Source organism: Xyrauchen texanus, chromosome 16 (genome assembly GCF_025860055.1).
Source record: "Xyrauchen texanus isolate HMW12.3.18 chromosome 16, RBS_HiC_50CHRs, whole genome shotgun sequence".
In the NCBI taxonomy this organism is placed as follows: domain Eukaryota; kingdom Metazoa; phylum Chordata; class Actinopteri; order Cypriniformes; family Catostomidae; genus Xyrauchen; species Xyrauchen texanus.
Window position 1 is genome coordinate 34,595,773 of NC_068291.1, and position 21,424 is coordinate 34,617,196.

Consider the following 21,424-nt stretch of genomic DNA (forward strand, 5'->3'; position numbering starts at 1 on the left):
TCAGAAACGACGGCTGAGATCAGATAGCAGACTTGGCAGAAGTAGCTATGCAGCTCACCCTGAGTTGTTTTAAAGCTCACAAAGAGAGCTCAAAAGCCGTCTTCTTTCTACTCATGATTGTGCTGTTCCCTGAAATCAAACAGCTTTTATTAAGTGCAATGGAGAGGGAGCTGGGAATAAAATTCACTTTGAACAACTGGAGTGAGACCTAGTGACTAGCGTTGTCTGGGTTGGTACTAGGTACCGATAAGCAGCTGCCTTCACTTTCAAATGTTTTTTTTAAATGTCTCCTCTCCATGATTTCAGGTTCTGAAGAGTTGACAAGGTTTTCAGCCCCACAGTTCTCTTTAGATCTACTGTAAGAACTGATATTCAGTGCTACATACCCAATTAGATTGACATGTTTAGAATCAGTTCATGCTACAAGGTCTAAGGATTGCTGTACGCTCATTTTGAATGAAAAATTATGAATAGTAAAAAAAAAATAGCTTTCTCAGTTCAGTTTTCAAAATATGAGAAATTGAATGCGGCTTCTCGTCAAGAAATTACACGTTTATCTTAAATAATCTACATTGTAAGCAGCGGCCTATGGTTCTCAAACAATACCCTATTATGCTAAAAAAAATCTCAGGATGTCTTTTGGGTTTTTTGTTTTTGCATTGGAAACTAAATGTAAGTTAATGGAATAATAATAATAATAAAAAAACGATGAAATAAAAATGTACCTGCACATGCCAAAACATAAAAAAATCCAATAAATACAGAAATTATTGCACAGTTAAAGGCTCCATTTAAAATATTTTGTAAATGTGTCAACCTCATAGATTGCTAGAAATAAAATGCCAAAATAGGTGGTTTAGACCAGCCCCGTTTTTTTTCCTCTTCTTGTTTAAAGTCTTTTTCATTCTCAGATGGCAGTTTCTTAGGACAAATCTAATTTAACCATTAACTTGAAGGCAACAAACAAACTAAAAAAAATTATAATAAAAAAAATAACAGAGTATCCAGCTACCCCTTTTATAATCAAGGAATTGTGAGGCAATAGGAAATCTGGCCTAGCTTCTCTCTGCTTGTTCAATTTTGACCTCATTCGTCATCAAATGTTCCCCATGCCACTTTTTCATGTGTTTCTCAAGCGTGCTGTAGACGCTGAAGGGCATTTGGCAAATGTCACAGCGGTACACTTCCTTACCAAGCTGGCCGTGCGTCTTCATGTGGCGAGTGAGCTTGCTGCTCTGGGCACAGGCGTAGTTGCAAAGCTCACACTTGTAGGGCCTCTCGCCTGTGTGGCTGCGTCTGTGCACTGTCAGATTGCTACAGTTCTTGAACACCTTTCCACAGTACTCACAGGTGTCACTCCTCCGACTCTCTTTTGAACTGGGCCGGCCAGGTCCTGGCCCACCGCCCAGGTGTGGGGTGCTGCCTCCGCTCGCAGTACCACTACGGCCGGAGAGGCCCCCGTCCAGCAGGTCCCCTGGCGGCGTGGAGAATCGCAGGCTGCCGTTCTCTGAGGAATGTTCTGAGGAAGTGGCAAATGGAGATTGTCTGGAATCGGTGAAGCCAAGAAAGGGATCTTTGATGAAGTGGCGGGATGCCGCGTAGCCGACCAACCACTGGGAGTAGACATTTTCAGATGGGATTAGGGGGGCTTGGGGTATGTCCAAGTCCTTCTCTATTTTGATCCTCTTATTTGAGGAGTTGGAAAGGCTGGGACTAGTGATGGGAGTGGGCTTGCGGGGAAACAGGCCTAAGAAAGAGTCACCAGAGCCACAGTTCCTTCCATTCAGAGTGGCCCGACCCACTTGGTTCATTTCCCTCACTACTGATTCATCATCACCTGTGTCCCTCTGCCCCTCTGAGATCCTTTTGGAGAATGGAAGCCGTTTCCGATTGTCAACTATCAAGTTATTGTACTGCTGGATGGAGGTGAGCCCCACATTTTCCACCATTTTACCCAAGGAGATGTTCTTGTCATCCAAAGGTGGTTTTGAGCCATTTTCCCTGTTTCGACTGAACTCAGAGTCCATGCTGAAGTTTGACTCTGGCCTGCTCTCATTTTCCAGCTCCTCTTCTTCTTCCTCTTCCTCCTCCTCCTCGTTATCAGGCCCCATGCCCTCACCTCTGAAGTCCCCATCCCTGTTCTTCATACCCTCCCCAGTGACGTCACTTGTGCCCGGCTCGGGTGAGCTGGTAGTGGACAGACCATCGTCAGAGCGCCCAGTCATGGAGCCAGACTTGTGCATGTGGGTCTTCATGTGGCGTTTCAGTTTGCTAGCCTGAGAACAGGCATGGTCACACAATTGGCACTTGTAGGGCTTCTCGCCTGTGTGGCTTCGCCGATGTACAACCAGATTACTCTGAAACTTGAAGGTCTTACCGCAGAACTCGCAGGACTTTGACTTGCCCTGTGTCTGCGGAGGGGTGGTGCTGTTTGGGGGCATGGGTGGCAATGGAGGGGTGCTTAGAAAGGGTGATTTGGGGCTGGGCTGAAAGGGGTTGGGATTGAGGAGGCGATGCATAGGGTTGGTACGGCTCGGTGAAAGTGGTGGAGTGGAGTTGTTGTTTCCAGCAAGCTCCCTCAGCCGTCGGGAGAAATCCATGGACTGGGACTCGATGGCCATGGGTGTCATGCGCATCACTCTCTCAAAGGCACTGGGATGCTGGGAGATTAACCCCATTTCCTCTGCGCTAAGGCGTTCCAGGCGATGGGGGTCTAGGTGATGCCGTGGAGGGGGGCTGACAAAGGGTGGCGTATTAGGGAGACGGTTTTCCATGAAGCCTGGTGGGGGCTCCCGGAGTAGGGGCCCAGTCATCCGTATAAGGTGGAAGGGGTTATTGTCTCCCAAGAAGTTGGTCAGTGGGGACTGGGGTATGGAATCAGCACCGATGGGGGGAGGTATGGAGATCCGTGGAGTCAGGGAGGTATTGGACGGGTTGGTCTCCAAATAGATGCGGATGCCGTGTGTGTTCTGAGCATGTTGTAGAAGGAACCAGGCGCTGGTAAAGGGTTGTTTGCACGTCGTGCATATGTAATTAGAAGGTTCATCTTTACCTGCAAATCAAGCAGAAAACAACAGCGATCTTTATTGAAAAGGCATTATTTATGTTTCAGGTAAAAACTTCTATTAGAAATGTTAGTTTGTTGAACTAAGCCACATGGTGAAGGCGTCCTTCAAGTAAATCTTATGGAAAATATGGCACAGGGTCAAGGAATGATTACATGTTTCAAAGTAAAAACTTTTTTAATTTGAATATCTTGAAACTTCCCTCGCATTTTGGGCATTAGCAATGTCTCACCCATAATGCTGTCAATGAACGGGGCAGCTCATCCTTATTAGGCCCGAGAAAAGTGTATTTCCATACTACGGCGTGAATGGTTGGTGCTGTAGGAACACTGCATTCCTTATGTCAGCTCGTCTTTAATCTTTGCTTTTACAAACGGCTGACTCATTTTAGAAGCATAATGCCAAGGCGAGAGCACTCTAAACTGGGAAAGCCTCCAAGCACTGAGACTGTCCTAGGATGCCAGAGTAATATGCCACCAAATTGGAAAAGTACAACTTAAACTGTGATTTAGGGGACTCTCATCACTATCAAACAAATAAACTTGTCCCCTCAAAGAAACGAATAAAAAATGAGAGAGGGAGTTTGGGGGGATGGGAATGCACATCAAGATAAATGGTTTCAAATAAAGAGTGAAAACACTGCCTGAGATTTAAGAGGTTGTGGGGGAAAAAAGGAAAAAGTGCAACGGTCTGAGTGTTAAAGCCTGTGGCATTTAAAACAGCACAAGGGTATTATTTACTGTTCCATTAAGAAATTCTCAAGATTGTTTTTCATACTTCCTCTCCGTTTTTGTCTTATTCTATTGTTATACTTCCTGGAACCCCTCCTCCATGACATCACAATGAATCATACCTGTCTGAGAGCAGTTTTAAAGTTTGATATTGTCAAGTCATTTTTATTTGTATAGCACTTTTCACAACACACATTGTTTCTAAGTAGCTTTACAAGAAATCATGCATTAAAAAAAAAAACTATTAATCTCTAATATTGTTAAAAAAAAACACTGTTCCATGGTTCTGATCATATAATTTAACATATGCAAGTATGCAAGTGTGGTTCAAAAGTCTGCATGCAATTCTGAAAATACTTTGAATACGAATTTCAGTATGTCCTCCTTTTGCTTTAATGACAGTGTGCAGTAAAGCTGTAATGGACTCCACAGGTTTTGCACAAAACCTGATGATCTATGTTATTCCAGCATGATTTGAGAATGACTCAAAGAGCGTCTTCAATAGAAACAACAAAATCTGATGTTATGGTGGTCAATGTCCCAAATTTGTTTACATTTGATTAGTGACCTATTAAATAGTGCATTATCTGAATTGTATCTTATTCATTTTACATCATGTCATTCAAAATCATAAAACAATCTTTTAATTTATTTATTTGTTTTAATTCAGACTTCAAATGACAGATTTTTAATGTGGACTTTTGAACCCTGCTGTATTTTGAAGAGACGTATGCACCCTTCATGTGTGACACATTGTTAACAGTATCAGTTATCTTGATTAGATGATGTGTTAAAAACTAGAAAGGCTTCTACACTTGGTGTTGCTCTGGAGCTTTAACTATACATGACTAATTGATGCTACAACTTCACCGTTACACAGGTTCTGCCATGCAAAGGGGACTCATTACTGTGGCAGCACAAACAAGCTATGTGTACTGAGTATACAGTGGAAAAGGATGCTAAACCATTTCTCATGCCTCACTCCTGGGGCACTGGTGTCAAAAAAACAGATCTACAAAGTTGAAATGGTAATTGTGTACTAGTAAATGAGTTTCATTTATTATTAAATGAAAGCTTGCTGTTTTGACCTAATGCAGCAATTTAGGATAAGCATGAAAACATATGCTATGGTAATTGTTCAGGTATTTGATTTCTGGCTGTGTTTTGTGTTCCTTTATGAGTGTTTTATGTATATGTATGTGTGCGAAAGAGACAGAGTGCCGGAAGAACAATGGGGCAGCAGTCACACACAGGGCTCTGAGGACCTGGGACTACGAAGCCCTCATGGGTGTCTATTTCAATCATAGCCATTGTGAAGGATCAAAAAGAGGAGAAATGTTCTGGCATTCCTTTACATGCTGCCGAAGAGCAATGCTAAATAGGGGAGTTTGTTTTCATATGAAAGAAACAGAGACAAGGGATTACATACAGCAACAGCCTGAAGCTTCATCTTATTGGTATACTGAGACACAATATTTCTTAAGTACACTAAATCAGTAAAAAATGAGTAGTGCCATTTCAGGCTATGCACATGTGAAATTGTAAAAATTGCTGTATTAACAACAGCATCAAAAATATGTAACCTACGAAATGTGACGCTTTTAATAGCAGTGTTTTCTAACCTTTTTTGTATTAGGTACCACCACAGGCCCTTCACACACGTTATAGCATCCTTTTGCAATTAGAAGTATTGTCATTGCCAGTTTAAAGAAAAATGCCTTTTTCGGGAATCTATAATGTATGTGTTATGTCCATTTGTTTCATAAAACTATCAGCAGAAAGAAATGCCCAATTAATGCCCTTTCAGAGGTATAAAGACCTTCAAAAGATGAAGCATTTACAAGCACTTAACAAATGCATTTTAAAGGTTTGCTGAAGAAAAGCATTTCCAATGTACGTTATTATGTGGCTGATGTGTTCGCTCAGAAGAACAGCTGTTTACCTCTGCAGTCTACTCTTGTCCTGTAAAGCCTTTGAGTTAATTACAGTGGACACAGCATAAGCTGTAGCACAATGGCCATGTTTTTTCCCCCAGTCTCAGAAGTCCTACAAATAGTCACACACACACATAGACACACAATCCTCCACCCTCCTCTTGTTGTTTTATGGCAGATGCTTTCAAAGAATAATGCTCCATGTAAAGGAGGCCTGGAAAACAAGCAGCGTCTGTGTTTATCAGGCACTGTCCTTTTCCTCTATGTGTGTGTGTGTGTGTGTGTGTGTGTGTGTGTGTGTGTGTGTATAGAGAGAGAGTCTTTCTCTACACTAACTGCCGGGGCGTAAAACATAGGCTACTGTACTAGCGGATTCTCTTGCCGACCAGCAGAAGTCATCAGGGGGGCGAATGTTCATTTCTGCCCCACAATTAAGACGAATCAATGGCCGCTGCCTGAAATGGTATTTGTGGCCATGCTGAAGGGACTCGGGTGTGAGTTTATTGAGAAGTGTTAAGCGCCTGCACTCCCGGGGGGATCGGAGTCCGACGCAGATGGCAAATAAAGTATGCAGCCCGAGGCGAGAGCACATTATGCTAATTCTAATGTCAGCTGTACTTTAATATACAGCTCTATTTAATCACCCTATTATTTCACATTTCCATATGAAAAAAGAAAGAGAGAGGGGAGAGAGAGGGAGAAAACTTCTCTCGCTACCAACACTATGAGTGTGCTCAGGTTTAGGTGATTGTATCCCCATTTTTTCTGTCGGCATGGGGCGCTGTAGCTATTCGCTAGCGGGGACTTGTGTCAACACACATTTACATACACATGTACATAAAATAAACCATACTGAATCATATACAGGCAACAATTTATAATAAGGGTATATAAATGATCGTATACTTCCTGAAATAAACATATCATATAACACCTCAACTAAAACGTACTTCCAATATGAATAAAGATGAATGAAGTTTTGCACACACATATACTGTATATGCACATAAACACAAACTCTCATGCAAATTATAAATGCATATATTGTAAATCCATTTATGTATATGCATTTATGCATACTGTATATACATGCAAACTGTTTTACCTAAACTGCCGTAAACAATGCTGGGCATCATCCATAATTTAATCTTCCCCACACAAGAGATATTCTTTATGTATGTTTTTTGCATTGGTGCAATGAATTCTGACAGAAGACCTCTCAGATATCTCTGATTCTTAAATGAAAGGGTCAGATAGCAGCATGCACGTTCTCTTGATAAGTTTGGAGTGATTAGTTTCTCATGCTAAGCACTGGCTGATTCTATTTTCAATTAGATATTCCCAACGAGTCTCAGCTGCCGGGCGGGAGAGGAGACGAGAATGAGGACGGTATTGTGTGAAAGTGTGTGTCATCGGTGGTATCAGTCATGCATGCAGACCCCAATTCAATTAAAGAGAAATTTCACTAATAACAATCGGAGCTCTCTGCACACACTAACGTAAACTGCATGCAAATGCTGGGCTTTAAGACACATTAAGTGAAAAATAAAAAGATGAAAGATAATAGGTTTCAAAATATCACTGATAGGTATAACGAGCCACTTTAGCTTTCATCCTGAAAATAAAAAAGAAAGAGAGAGAAACGAGAGGACATGCATTTCTTGCTATTCTGCTGTTATATTTTACAGCTCACAGTCTTTACTGTGACAATTATTTTGTGGTAGACGTTAAAAGTGACATTGCCGATGTTTGATCGTATATTACACCTGAAGAGATGCTTTGCAAATTATTGTCTTTTGTTGTCTGCACCATTAATGAGATTAAAAATAAAGCCTAAATCATTATATCACATCAATTGGATAAAGAAAAGAAAGACAGAGAGTTGAAGAGAAAAGGAGGGACAGATCTCATATATTGTCACTTTACGCCTTAGTTTATGTTTAGCACAGGAATGTGTGTGTGTGTGTGTGTGTGTGTGGTGTGTGTGTGTGTGTGTGTGTGTGTGTGTGTGTGTGTGTGTGTGTGTGTGTGAGAAAGACTAAACAGGCAGCCCAGATTGTTTTGTGAGGACAAAGAGGCAAAAATGTCCTGGAATTTTTGATTTTCAACACAATAAAGGGTGGTTATAAATTGAGGGGGAGAGGGAAGAGGGAGAGAAAAGGGATATAGCATCTTTTAATGAGGTGCTCATTTGCTGACAGTGGTTTTCACTATAGGGACTTCATTTAGGCTGTCATTAAGTTATTATCTAGCGTAAAGAATTTTACCGTCCTGTAAGTAGCATGTTGGGTCTGGAAGCTTTTCTCTCTCTATTAGTGGAAGCGTGCCGCGCTGGCCTGGACGGCTGCCTGTGTTTTGTTTGGCTGTCGTTCACACACAGCTTTGGCAGGGGGCTTCTTGGATGGCTTACAGAGGAAAGAGGGAAAAGCGGGTGCAAGAAAGAAAGGGTGAGCAAGAGAGACAGAGAGAGCGAGAAACTAGCGCACAGTAGCTTTTCTAGACTCACGAGGGAGTCCAGTGTCCCATTTTTGGCATTTACAGTTTCGGCATCCAATTTTTCAACAGAAACTACTGTCAGAGTACAGTAAAGACAGATCCAGGGAGAGTCATGGTGCTGACCAAGATGCCTTTGAGATATAAGTGCTTCATCATGGAAGACTGGAAAAAAAATTCAGTTACAAAAAACAAAAATATAACTGGATGAAAAGAAGCTGTTGAAAAGTGAAAAATTACTATAATTGTTAATAAGAGCAGGTTAAGGGTACTTGCATAGAAAATACACTTTAGAGCACCAAAATGTGCTAAAATTGTGATGATATATCTATCTATCTATCTATCTAGATAGATAGACAGATAGATAGATAGATAGATAGATAGATAGATAGATAGATAGATAGATAGATAGATAGATAGATAGATAGATAGATAGATATCTTTAATAACTCTAATTGTAACTGTTAAAAAACTGTCACTGTTTGCTTGTTATGATTTCTATTTTTATGCCTATTTTGAGCTTGTTTTTCCAGACCAGACTGCTTGATCTCTTGTGAGATCTGGCAGTGCTGTAATAGGTATTTCACCCCGACCATCAGCGCAGAGTACTGTAATTTTTATTTTGTGTGTGTGTGGGGGGGTTCTCCCCTTTTTCTACCAATTTGGACTGCCGAATTCTCAGTGTGCTCTAAGTTCTAGAGTAGTGACTCAATCCAGGTGGCAGAGGACGAATCTCAGCTGCCTCCGCGTCTGAGACCATCAACTCATGTATCTTATCACGTGTTACTCAATTACCGAAGAGAAAAAGAATGTGTGGAGGCTTCACGCAATCCACCGCAGCATCCACACACAACTCACCACGTGCCCCACAAAGAGCAAACCACATTAGAGCGAGGAGGTTACGCCGTGTGACTCTACCTTCCCTAGCAACCTGGCCAATTTGGTTGCTTAGGAGACCCGGCTGAAGCCACTCAGCATGCCCTGGGATTCAAACTAGCGAACTCCAGGGGAGGTAGCCAGCATCTTTACCACTGAGTTACCCAGGCTGTTTGGAAAGGAGGCTGCGAAACTTTTGAAACGGATTGCAAAAATAAATGTTTTGCTCAGAACGAACTGAAATGAAAAACATAAATTTTTTAGTCCCTGATATATATATATATACTGTTTTTGTTTATAATAATTTCTCATAAGGTTGGAAAAAGTCATGAAGTCACAACCTGATACTTTGAGCTATTAAAATTGCATGGATTAAGAGAGTAATACTGGAAACACATAAACAGATAAATAAAAAAACCACACACATCTTGCAATGCATCAATGCGTTTTGAGGGATTTATGTGGATGGTCTAAAGCGAGTCACCCTGGTCTTATTACAGTTGTTTAGAGTAAGGCACCAAGCTTGTATGGAGGCCCTGCTGCATGTGAACATCTTCTGAGATGTCTCTAATAAACCCCACCTTCATCCCAACTGAGGGCTCTCCCAGCATACTCTCCCAGGCTTTTTTATATTGATTAAGTGTAGTCTGGTCCTTAATGATAATTTAGAGGGACTAAACTCCACAGGCCTCTGGATGACTATTCCGTTGAATGATTATTAGTGTGGACACCCCGCTCGAAAATTAAGTTAGATTCTCCTCGGATAGATATGCAGAGCGACGCATGTCCCATTAATTAGTACTCAAGCTGCTGTTTTGCAGAGGAGAGACGAGTCTGGTGAAACATGGCGGCAGCCTCATTCAGAAGCGCCGTCTGGCTGCAAAGGAGTGTAAAGAATCACCACACGTCTCTATTCAACCAGACGAACGCATCAAACAGAGAGGCAATTGTAAGGCAAAATACTTGTCTATCTGAATCTACGGGATAAAAAAAGAGAGGAAAGGGGGAGAATCTGAACTAAATTGCAGTCCCTCATGGTTCAATGGTTTAAACTGTGAGCCGAATATATACGTAATGACTGGAAAGGGCGAGAACAGGGAAATAATCCATGGATGACACATCACGTCTTCATACGCTTACAACAATGCACATGATTTGCAAAGCATGCGCCACAAACCAGAAACAAATCAGGCTGTGAACATTGGTAGAACTAAAATTATGTTGTGGCTTGGATTTTGACAATACGGATAGCCTAATTTTGGAGTTCAGGGTAAGACCGTAAATGAGGGCCACATGCATATAGTAACACTGCTCTCTGGAATGACGAATTATATTGTACAGTAATGCGCAGACAGAGAGTGAGAGAGGAGAGAATGAGAGGGCAGTACTGCATTGTGGGTCTCCCCTACTGTTCCCCCCTGGAGTACTGTGATGTGTGATCTTCAAAAGGACTCCTGTCACCTTCACTGCTTCATTTAAAGTCAGACTCCCCTGAATTTGCATCTTGCAACGTCTTACAGGACATGCCATATGCCGTCCAAAAAAGACAATGCTCAAAAATAAATTGGCACCCCCCACCCCCGTCTCCCATCTCCTGTCTCCCCACACACACACAAATCCAACCCCCCCTCTCTCTCGCTCCGTTCAGAAAAACAACATCTGAGGCGAGAGGATGTTGTATAAAGATGGCACACAACAACATCCATTAACCGTTAGTAACAAACCAAACAACAAAACGTCACCTCAGGTACGAAGAGATCTGGTTAAAATTTAGATTTTTACAATGACTGTCTTTATATCTGTATGAGGTGTTAACAAAAAAAAGCTGTTTAACACTGTTCACGGTGCTGATCTGAGAATACATTTTCACCAGTGTTAATTTAGCCGCCTTATGTGTACCGGAATCCTCTCAGGATTCTACGCCAGGCCCCAAGCGCAGACTTCATACCTCACAGCCCAGTCGGAGAGTGCAATAACGAATAAAAATGCTTATTACCGAATGATTTCAGTTTTCTCTATGATTCAATTTGCAGTAATTACCATGGCCTGTGCTAATAAAAACTGCTACAAAATGCGAAGGTCAACTACCAGTTAGGCGTGTTCATTTTCATCTCAATGTATTCATCCTCGCCGCCTAATGGCCCAATTTTCTCCCCTCGCTCTTCAATAAATATTGCTAGAATTACAGGTTAAATAGCTAAATTAAATCATGGCTATTATGGAAGCTTGCACCAGTCGGTGAGGGAAACAGGTTTACCTCTAGATCTACAATTGCTGGGGAAGTGCCAATCACTAGACAGTTTATGATTAATGTCAACCGTGTCATGGCCATCAAATTACAGCGTTCATTCCCCGCTCAGTGCCCTCTGTGCTGTGAAATAAGAGAAACAAATGCAAATGCCTTATTAAGGCAAAATCAAACGGGTATTTGTCATGCACAGTAACAAATTAGGCTTTTAAACAAACTAGATGCAAGGTAACTTGGGGGAAAGGGCCAAAAAAATGGAAACGAGTAAAAGATCTGATCTGTTTTTTTTTTTGTTTTTTTTAGGAGACATGTATTAAGGTCAAGTTTTAAGTACTTTGCTTGGAGTTATTAGATTAGCACCAAAAAAGATGGTTGAGATGCAAGACGAAAGGTTTAATTGCCTAGCACAGGGTCTTGGAGGTGTTTTTTAATTGCTCAGGATGAATTTTGTTCCATCTGATTACCCAGCATACTCTAATGACCAAGGCTACATATGACAACTGCGAGAGGTGCAGGCGGATATTGAGGCTGGGAGGTAATTTGTGTAATGACTGCAGAGACCGAGAGTGGAGAGAGAGCAACTGATTTGGTACCTTCATTCATCCTGGGCTTTCTGACTGGAGCACTAGGCAGTCTGTTTGTGAAGAGTCCCCCTAATTATCTGTCCTCACACCCCTTAACATTTAATTAATCTTAACCTTTTGAGTTATTTTGGTAGACTCTGTCTTTTCATGCAAAGTTGAGGAAAAAAGGGCGAGTGAGAAGAAGAGACAAAATTGGTCACATGGGACCTCAAATCCCACTTCAAAACTGGACATCCTGTTAACCAGGACTTACTCAGATAACCTTGGAATTTCCTGAGCGTTAGAAGTCTCACTTTCAGAGCCGCAGCCATCTCTCTTTGAACTGCCTGAGTTTTCGCACACTAGAGTTCTTAAATTATTAAGGTCAAGATTATATACTGCTTGTATTTCATGGTACCTTCAGACTAGGTGGATTGAGTTCCTGCAAACGGACAGGAAAACTAGCTCGCCATTGTGTTAAAGGGAAAGTTCACCATCATAATTCTTGGAACATTTTAAGTTTGGAACAGTATAAGGGCAAATTAATGATGACATAATTTTCATTTTTGGGTGAACTATCCCTTTAAAGTTCTCTGACGCTCTCTTCTACAATATTAAAAACTGAAAAACAAGAGAAAGAGATGAGGAAAACTCAGAAACAGTACTTCAGGTTGTGGGATCAATAACTCAAAATGTCATGAAGCAAGCAACACTGGACAAGAGAGTTCAGAATGTGAGCTAGAGTGGACCTTTGAGACTAAGTCAGACCTGACAGGCCGCTTCTGGGCCCGGGGTGCCGGAATGCTCCACATTTGATCAATGTCACGACAAACTGATTTGCATTTAGAACAAAGATGACATGAGCCCTAGGCACAGGGTGCCTCCCTCCCGTCTGCCCAGCTTGTGGAAAGTTTCCTGACATTTCTTGCATTATTAAGCCAGGGGCTTCGTTACCATGTGTGTGATCTGGGAGTCTCCCAGGCCTCTAATTCCTCACCTTGAATTGCTAATGCCTTGTTTATGACTATCATGGCAAATCAGAAGCAACAATAACATGCAAAACAGTCTGGGCGCATTGTGCTACTGCGAACAAAGCTGTGGAGAGCCAGAGCTGCCTCTGGGTTCCTCATACGAAGGAACGCTTCACGCTTTTATGCACAACACGTGAGGTATGCTCGCAGGAAGAGCTACACCTGCTACGAAAGCTTCAAACAGACGAGATAATCCAAGTAAACGAGTGCCGTAAAGAGCAGCGGTCTCCTCGGCCATAAAGTTACGTATTTCAGATTCGGGGACAGGACCGTCTGCCACAAAGACAGTGTGCTGATCTGAGGGGGAGAGATAGCATTCAGCAGGGAGCAGGGAATCATGGATGATTTACTAAGTGTAAATGAGGCGAAAGAATCTGGAAGCAGCTGTTTTTTACAGCCTGCTTGACATACTAGTGCAGACCTGGACTGGACAGCATACAGCCATTTCCCACAGCTAACATCTGCTTTACATTCTCTGCCTCCAATCTGCCAAATCCCCAACTGGACAGGTTCAGTTCAGGAGGATAAACACACTTTAGCAGTTTGGACAATACTACTCTCGATTTTGAACTACTCTCTCTATCTCTCCAAGTTTTTGTCTCTCTCTGTCATTTACATACCATTATCCTGTTATATACAGTATATGTTGGCATATTTGAAGGGACAGTAACTTATAGGACAGGAAATTATGATGAGACCAGGATCCGGAAGTGTTGCAAAACAGATTCAACCGCACCAACCGCTAGGCCAAGGCTCGCTCGCTCTATCTATCTATCTATCTATCTATCTATCTATCTATCTGTCTGTCTGTCTGTCTGTCTGTCTGTCTGTCTGTCTGTAGTTATTTATGTAGCCCCAACACCCCTAACCCTGACACACTAAGCTTAAACAGATTTTCTAAATGCATTAAAGCATATCCTTCAAAGCAAGAAAAAAAAACTCAAGTTCGGTAATTCAAACAGTCCCAGAATGCTATAAAATGCTCACAACTAGTAATCAGCTATTTCAACTTGGTCTTAAGGTGGTGCACCCTTAAAAAAACATAAAGTTCTGCCAAATACACAGCCAGAACCTCTACTCTCATAAACCAAGACGAACGGCCATTATCCTGTCAAAATTTTGACGTAAAGGATGTTATTTATATTTATCTTTGCCTGGAAAAGTGTGTGACCGTGAGAACTGACATTTATATGACTGTCTGTTTTAAGGCTTTCCCCCTGACTGACAAAGATGCATTCCCCAAGCCCTCTCCTCCACCACGTGGAGCGAAATCCGGGTGCAAGTGGCAGCGCTGCGCCCCGTCTCCTCACGTGAGATTAGGGAAGGCAGGGATTAGGCAGGTCGGGAGGGGGTACAGAGCTGAAGGGTTACTGGCATTATTTCTTATGAATCTAAACTAACGCTGAGCAGCTTAGCGAAATCAGAATGAATTAAATTCATTAACTCGCCCAGTGACAGCCAAGTGGCAGGGCGGAGAGAAGAATTAACAATTTCTCTCCAATGAGGTTGTGTCATTCCAAAACAGGCCAATGTAGATAGGCAGAGAGCGTGTGTGTGTTTGTGGGTCAGAACTTTGAAGATCATGTCAAGAAAGCTTGGCTCGCTGGGTCACTGTCAGGAACAGGGGCTGAAAGTGAACATAGAGTCTTATCTCCCTTCATCCTCTGCGGACGGGGGAAAGGTGGGTGTCAAACTGTCATTACCAGTCCACTGGATTTACTGCCTCTGGAGAACATCAGCTTTTAAATAAGGTTTTAAAATTACCATAAGTGTGCCCGTGTGCTAGTATGTGTGTGTGTGTGCGACAGCATGGAAAAGGTAGATGCATTCAGAGGTTTTCTGGTAAAGGAAACCAGGCTACTACGGAAGGCCGATGTCAGCAGCTCTGTGTATGAAAGCGTGTGTCATGTTAACAAATTAAAAGGATTAGAGGTGAATGGGACAGACATGGCTTAACATAGGCATGAGGCTGGTCAGCACTGTGAAGGGGTAGTGGGCAAAGTTTAGATGAGATTGGGGCGAAGTGGGCAGTCAAAGCCCTCTAATCCTGCTATACAGGTCTTAAGTAGAACCTACCTCACCTGCATGCCCGTACTTGCCTCAAAAGGCAAGAGAGAGAGCTTCTCAGAATTGAAAATGCTGTGATTTTAAAACATATGGCTGAAATTGTCAGTCCAATGCCCCTGCTTTTCTTCGCTTTACTCTGTACAACATTTAATATAACTAAAATTGAACCTTAAAGGGGTAGTTTACCCAAAAATGACAATTCTGTCAACATGTACTCACTCTCATGCTGTTCCAAGCCGGTAAGATTGTCCTTCTTTCATACAATAAAAGTAAAGTGACTGAGGCTAAAAGAAAGTAGCACAGAAGCACTGAAGAAAGAAAAGTCATATGAGTTTGTAACAACATTATTGTTGGTAATCAATGACAGAATTTTCATTTTTGGATGAACTTATTTTTTTAACTTAAACATTGAAGGACCAATTAAATTTAAGTATGCAATTTTAGTGGTTTCAATTTTTTCCAGTGTAAAGCAAAGCAAAGCAGTCACACTCAATCAGACAAAATAATCACAATCGACTGGCAAAAGTCACCTAATGTAAATATGGCTAATCTCTTTAATTTTAATTCACTTTGTGAATATTAACAATCCTAATATTTTTAAACGTGTAAATTACAGTCTAAATGGTTAAACCAAGCTTGTTTGTTTTGTTGGCACTGATGTCATTGTAAAGGGTAAAGAATGGGCAAGGAGGGGGCGGGAACCATCAGAACAGTCACCATAACTTTACATTTACATTTATGCATTTGGCAGACGCTTTTATCCAAAGCGACTTACAGTGCACTTATTACAGGGACAATCCCCCCGGAGCAACCTGGAGTTAAGTGCCTTGCTCAAGGACACAATGGTGGTGGCCGTGGGGTTAGAACCTGTGCCCTTCTGACTAACAGCCCTGTGCTTTAACCACTACACCACCACCATTCTTCACCACTTTAATTACATAAATTAATTTAAACAAACATAAACACACAATGGCCTCATGTGTCTCTCTCTCTCTCGAACTGGCACTCCCGGCTCATCACCAGGCAGCCGGCAGCAAGCTCCTCTGCCACCTGGCGGATGGCAGCGGCTTCTCCGTCTCCTGGCGAACCACTCCAGTACAACTGTACCATCCTTCCTTTGCATTGCAACCCTCCAACAGTGGCAAGGGCTCTCCAACAGCGCATCCCTCCTCCTTCCCGAGTTTCGGCACCAATGTAATGGGTAAAGGATGGGCAAGGAGGAGGCGGGAACTGGTAGAACAGTCAACATTAGCTGCTTGAGTGTTTCTCTCTCTCACAAACTGGCAATAATGGCTTGTCTTTATCCTCCTCCCAGCTGATTACAACAATTCAGCACAAGGCATGCGTCGTCGCGGCCCGGCCACGCCCTCCTCCTCGTCACAGTCATGTTTCAAAACGGGCACGTACTGTGATTTTTGCACTGGTGCCATGACTGGTGCTTCCATGAAGAAAGCACCATAAGCCTGATTTGCACGGGACTACAAACCAACAGATTTTTGGACAGCCTCTAGGCCAATGCCAAAGTGAGAGGGTCCAAAGAGAACAGACCCAAGAGGGAGCATCCCCCATGATACGCCTACATCTTCTCTCTTTTATTGGCTCAACTCTCAAGAGTTTTTCTCTAACCCTCTCTCTCTCTCTCTCTCTCTCTCTCTCTCTCTCTCTCTCTCTCTCTCTCTCTCTCTCTCTCTCTCTATCTGATGTAATAAGACTACAGACTTTTGGGACATGAGTGCTGCCAATAAATCCTTACTGTGACCTGTAACATGTCCTTTTTAGTAATATATATTAAAAAATGAATGAATAAAATTTCCCAAATATTTATACTGTATTTTACATCAGTTATCATGTAGGAAATGTCTCAAACTGTGCTGAGCTTTGCAAAGGTTGAGATTTCAATATGAACACAAACAATTCACATCAGATTTTACAAAGACCAAATAAAGTGCCCAAATTTATTTTACAGCCACTACTTCTATTGTATCACAAAAACTGTATCATTTATCTTTTTCTAATTTTATTTCCCCTATAAGAATTTTAGGGGAAATATCTGAAACTAAAATGTAACTTAACAAATTAACATAAATGTGATCTCTTTTAAATCTGAAAGAGCAACCTCTGAGCAATGAAACTGTGGGTTTGTTGTTTCAGAGTTCTAAAAAAAAAAAACATTTTGTGAAATTGCCTTGTGCTGTGCATGCAGACATTTTTTGTAAACTCCAGTTGAGTTACTTTCTTATTGCCCATCTGAAATGGCAGACTAATGTATGAGAAATGTGACTTGAAAATCTGCCTATTCCTTCTCAGTCACAGCCTGACTGATTGCTCTGTGGACTCCTAAACACGTTTACACTCTGCCTCAGTAGTGGGTGGTGAAAATGGCTCCCGTGGTAGAGCAAAAATTAGGTTTTGGCTTGAGGTTGGACACCCTTATTTACCCAGCAGTAAGGTGTTTGGATGCCAGCTTGGGGGAAATTCGAGAGAGCTGCTTTTGGAGGGGTGCAGGAAGCCCAGGGATATCTGCATGCTAAAAAATAAACAGGATATCTCATTCAGCCTCCTGGTGGCATTATTACAATGGGTTTTATTTAATTGCTTCAAACTTTAACATTCTCTGAGGGTAAAGCCTGGCTTTAAATGTGCATAGTGCCATATTCATGTTGATGCTTATCTTGCAAAGCCATTATAATAATTATTATTGATGTACATAGCCATATTCTTGTATATTATGTTTTAAAAAGGGACAACAAAACACTCTGCAGAACTTAGCTTATTTTTATGTATTTATTTACTTATAATTTGTCTGAGATCAAACAATAATGGACAAAACAATCTTATTTCAGATCTAAAAATTACAAAAGTTTAGGGTTAAGAGTAAAGATAATGTTTAGGTTAAGGTTAGTCTGCAATAATTATACTATAATTATCAAAATGAAAGACCGATAGACATCCATTGGAAGTTCTCACAAGTGTATGCCAACAAACCTGGGAGTGTGCGTATATTTATTTGGTTTAGGAGACAGCATTCATGTGCTCTAGTCAAGGTCTCTGTGTTTACACTGCAGAGACAGTGAGAAGCGGCGGGCTGTGTCCTGGGAGAGCAGATTCAGACCAGACATGGGTTAGAGGGGGCTGCGGAGAGGGGGGTAGATGTGTCCTCTATCATAAACGACCCTTATAAGGGCTTGATCACACGCGAGAGGCACCTGATGGACTGCACAGAGACAAAGGGCAGCCGAGGCTGTTGGACCACGGGAGTTTATGAAAACACATACGCACGCACAACCTGTACGAGAGGTGCTTCCTATCATCAGCCAGTCGGGAGTGTGAAAGGTTCGCTTTAACAAGCACCTGTAAAATGTAATCAGGCGTAACAAATGCAACCAATAATCGTGCCAGCAATTGTGTCCCGGCCCAATCTGTACTTCATACCAGAGAAGAAATGCTCGCAATAGTGCACTAATTGAGCAACCACTTGATTTCCGAACGTAAATGTTATTTTTTAGCAACACACACACATGCAAACAAAAAGAATTCCTATCTCCACACTGAGTGAACACTTTAAATCACAGAGGAAGACCAGACATGGAGAAGGAGGATGTAGCTGCGACAGTCCGGGTGTTTTTAATGCAAAGGGGGCCAATTCTACCTGAACAGACATTGATGTTTTGTATCCCCTGTCTAGGTAGCATTGAACTAGACAAAATAATAAGAGAAACTGTGTGCTCCAGTCAGCATAAACAAAGTACACCCCCATGTCAGCGCAAAAGAAAACATTTTCTCATGGGATGATTGTCAAAGTGTTAATGATAATCACATGACTCTCCGCGGCATGAACTTGGAGTGCTCAGCATGTCAAACTACATGCTTGAAAATGCTCTTTGTGAGTGCGATTTTAACTCTTGCTCCATGTTTTTCCCCCTGACGACAGAAATAAGTGTCTTAAAACGGCGAGTGTGATTACAGGAGCAGTGAGCTGCCCTCCTTCTGTTTAATTCCCAAGCGAAAAAGGGGACTGGGAAAGAAGAAAAAAAAAAAGAGAAGCTTAAGAAAAAAGCGCAGCAGAAATAATGCTGGAAAAAACATGTCAGAGACTGTAAACGGAGGAAAGAGTGGTGGTAATGGGGGGTATGGCATTCACACAGTACGCCTGTCTCCAGTCTAACTGAAACCAGGCCCTCTTCCATAACCAGTCCAATCTGTTTTCATTTGCCAGAAACAGAGCACCTCAAACGCCCCCTTCTCTTCTCCCAGAACCCTGTTCTCAACATAGGACTCCAAATATCAACTCCTCGCTTCTCGTTGGACTATTGACACCCTGGCATATTGTAAACAGCAGAACTAAAAAGGTTGCATGCATTAGGCAGGTATCTAATTAGACTAATTAGACTTCGAAATAGTAAGAATTAATTTTTAAAGAGTATTCATGCCGCAAATATCCATATGATTGTCAAACTCCAAAAAGTACCATAAAAGTAGCCCATACAACCCTGTACTACATTCCAACTCTTCTGAAGTCATGCAATTCCACTGTGTGGAACAGACTGAATTTTAAGTTGTTATTCACAGAAAATCTTCCCTTGATATAATACTTTCATAATGTTTTCTGTATTTTTGACAGCTTGACAGACATGGTCACTATTAACTGTCATTGTATGGAAAAGAGATGCATGAATATTCTACAAATGTCTCCTTTTGTGTTCCACAGAAAAAAATATAACAGCATACAAGTTTAGAATTACATGGCGGTGAGTAAATTATCAAAGAATTTCCATTTTTGGGTGAACTATTCCTTTAACGGGACAACAAGCAACACAGAAGAAATGTGCCAGCATGACACTTGTTATCCATATAAGTTGTCTCATTTTATGTGCCAGTGAAATAAGTGGATATAAAGTCCAGTGTGGATTTAGCAAATGAGAAGGTAAACCCACTTAAATGTTTAACTAGGTTGCCCCAGTCCATGCCATCTAGGAGAGCTGGAAGAGAGACAATCCGACACCAGCAAAGTGCAAACTGGCAAAAGCTCACTGTCAGAGAGAGAAAGAGAGAGCGAGAGAGAGAGAAAGAGAGAGAGAGAGAGCAATGGTTCCTGGCAGTGCCTCGCCACAGAAAGAAATGGACTTTAACAATTGCATTAGCTGAGCTATTCATTTCATTTTGAGAGAATTTACATCACTGCCAGGGAACGATGTCACAAGAAGAGCTAAAAAGGATCGTCTACCCTTGATTCCAGCTCGGCTATGGTAGAGCGTGGCCACCAAAAAAAGTCAAAGTGTCTCAAACCCAAAGAGGACCACAAGAACAAAACCAAGAAAGAGGTAATTTTGTAAAGTGAAAGGATAATGATTGATTCTCTTTTAGTCCACATCAAGTGGAGATTACTTAAAGCCAAATACTTTAAGCAAGTACAGCCCTTGGATTTTAGGGAGGGGGATCCATATGCATATGAAGGGTCCTAAATGAACACTTAGGAAATGCAAAATGCAAGTAAAAGGTGGTTATGGCGAGTAAATAAAATGTGGGCTAGCATTATTAGGACCTGCAACATTATACAGCTGCTAATCTGACCCTCACTGAAGTGACATGCAATTCAGACCAAAGACATACAAATTGTAGACTAATGACATTTGTCGCAACATGCTTGTCTTCGGATCATTTTTTATCTAGAATGTATTATCTAGAATGCCTGATGTTTTTATTTTCTCCATAATGCCTTGTGTTGAAATATATGTGGCATAGTCCTAGTCCTCACATTACATTACTTTCTTCTGCTGAACACAAAAGCTGTGGTCACCATTACATTTTATTGTGTGGAGAAAAAAATATACAATAAATGTGAATGTGACTAAGACTACTATACAGCCTAACATCTCCTTTTGTGTTCCAGTGAAGAAAGGATGTCATGCAGGTTTATCATTTTGTGTGAACTATCCCTTTTATACTAAATCCTGTGCAGATCATGTGGTGAACGTTATTGCTCTTGTGGGTTATTGATGTTGAACAGAGCCTTGTGCAGTCCACAAACAAGTTTCTTCGAGGTGCAGAAGGAGCGCAAAGCGGAGGCCAGGCTTGTCTTGGGAGCTGAGAGAAGATGGGGGCCTCCATCCATCCATCGTCAACCGCTTATCCTGTGTACAGGGTCGCGGGGGGCTGGAGCCTATCCCAGCTAACATTGGGCGAAAGGCGGGGGACACCCTGGACAGGTCGCCAGTCCATCGCAGAGTGAGTGAATTAATTACACGTGCATTTTTGGATAGCGTATACCATAATGAGCTCCAGCTGTGCCAGGCATCCAACTCCCTTTAAATTTAACTATAAAAAGCTGGGCATTCAGCAATTCCTTCACAAAGAGACCAGGGCACTATAAAAGGTCCCTGTGATGTGTGTGGAGAAATGTGCAGGGGGCAGGCAGG

General features: G+C 41.8%; 2 protein-coding genes across 4 annotated transcripts in view; both read right to left on the minus strand.

Moving 5' to 3' along the window:
- LOC127656964 (serine palmitoyltransferase 2-like) overlaps positions 1 to 21,424 on the minus strand; it is a 919,074-nt gene that overhangs the window by 642,475 nt on the left and 255,175 nt on the right. The gene's annotated exons all lie outside the window — the stretch shown is intronic.
- The window catches only part of bcl11ba (BCL11 transcription factor B a), a 58,417-nt gene that overhangs the window by 5,149 nt on the left and 31,844 nt on the right, over positions 1 to 21,424 (minus strand). For 2 of the 3 annotated variants that reach the window (XM_052145548.1, XM_052145549.1), the window contains one exon: positions 1 to 3,052. This exon is cut by the window's left edge and continues 704 nt beyond it. In XM_052145548.1, the coding sequence (XP_052001508.1) occupies positions 1,056 to 3,052 (1,997 nt within the window). In that variant the 3' untranslated portion in view covers positions 1 to 1,055. The remainder of the gene's footprint in view (positions 3,053 to 21,424) is intronic. The other variant, XM_052145550.1, reaches the window with a different exon arrangement.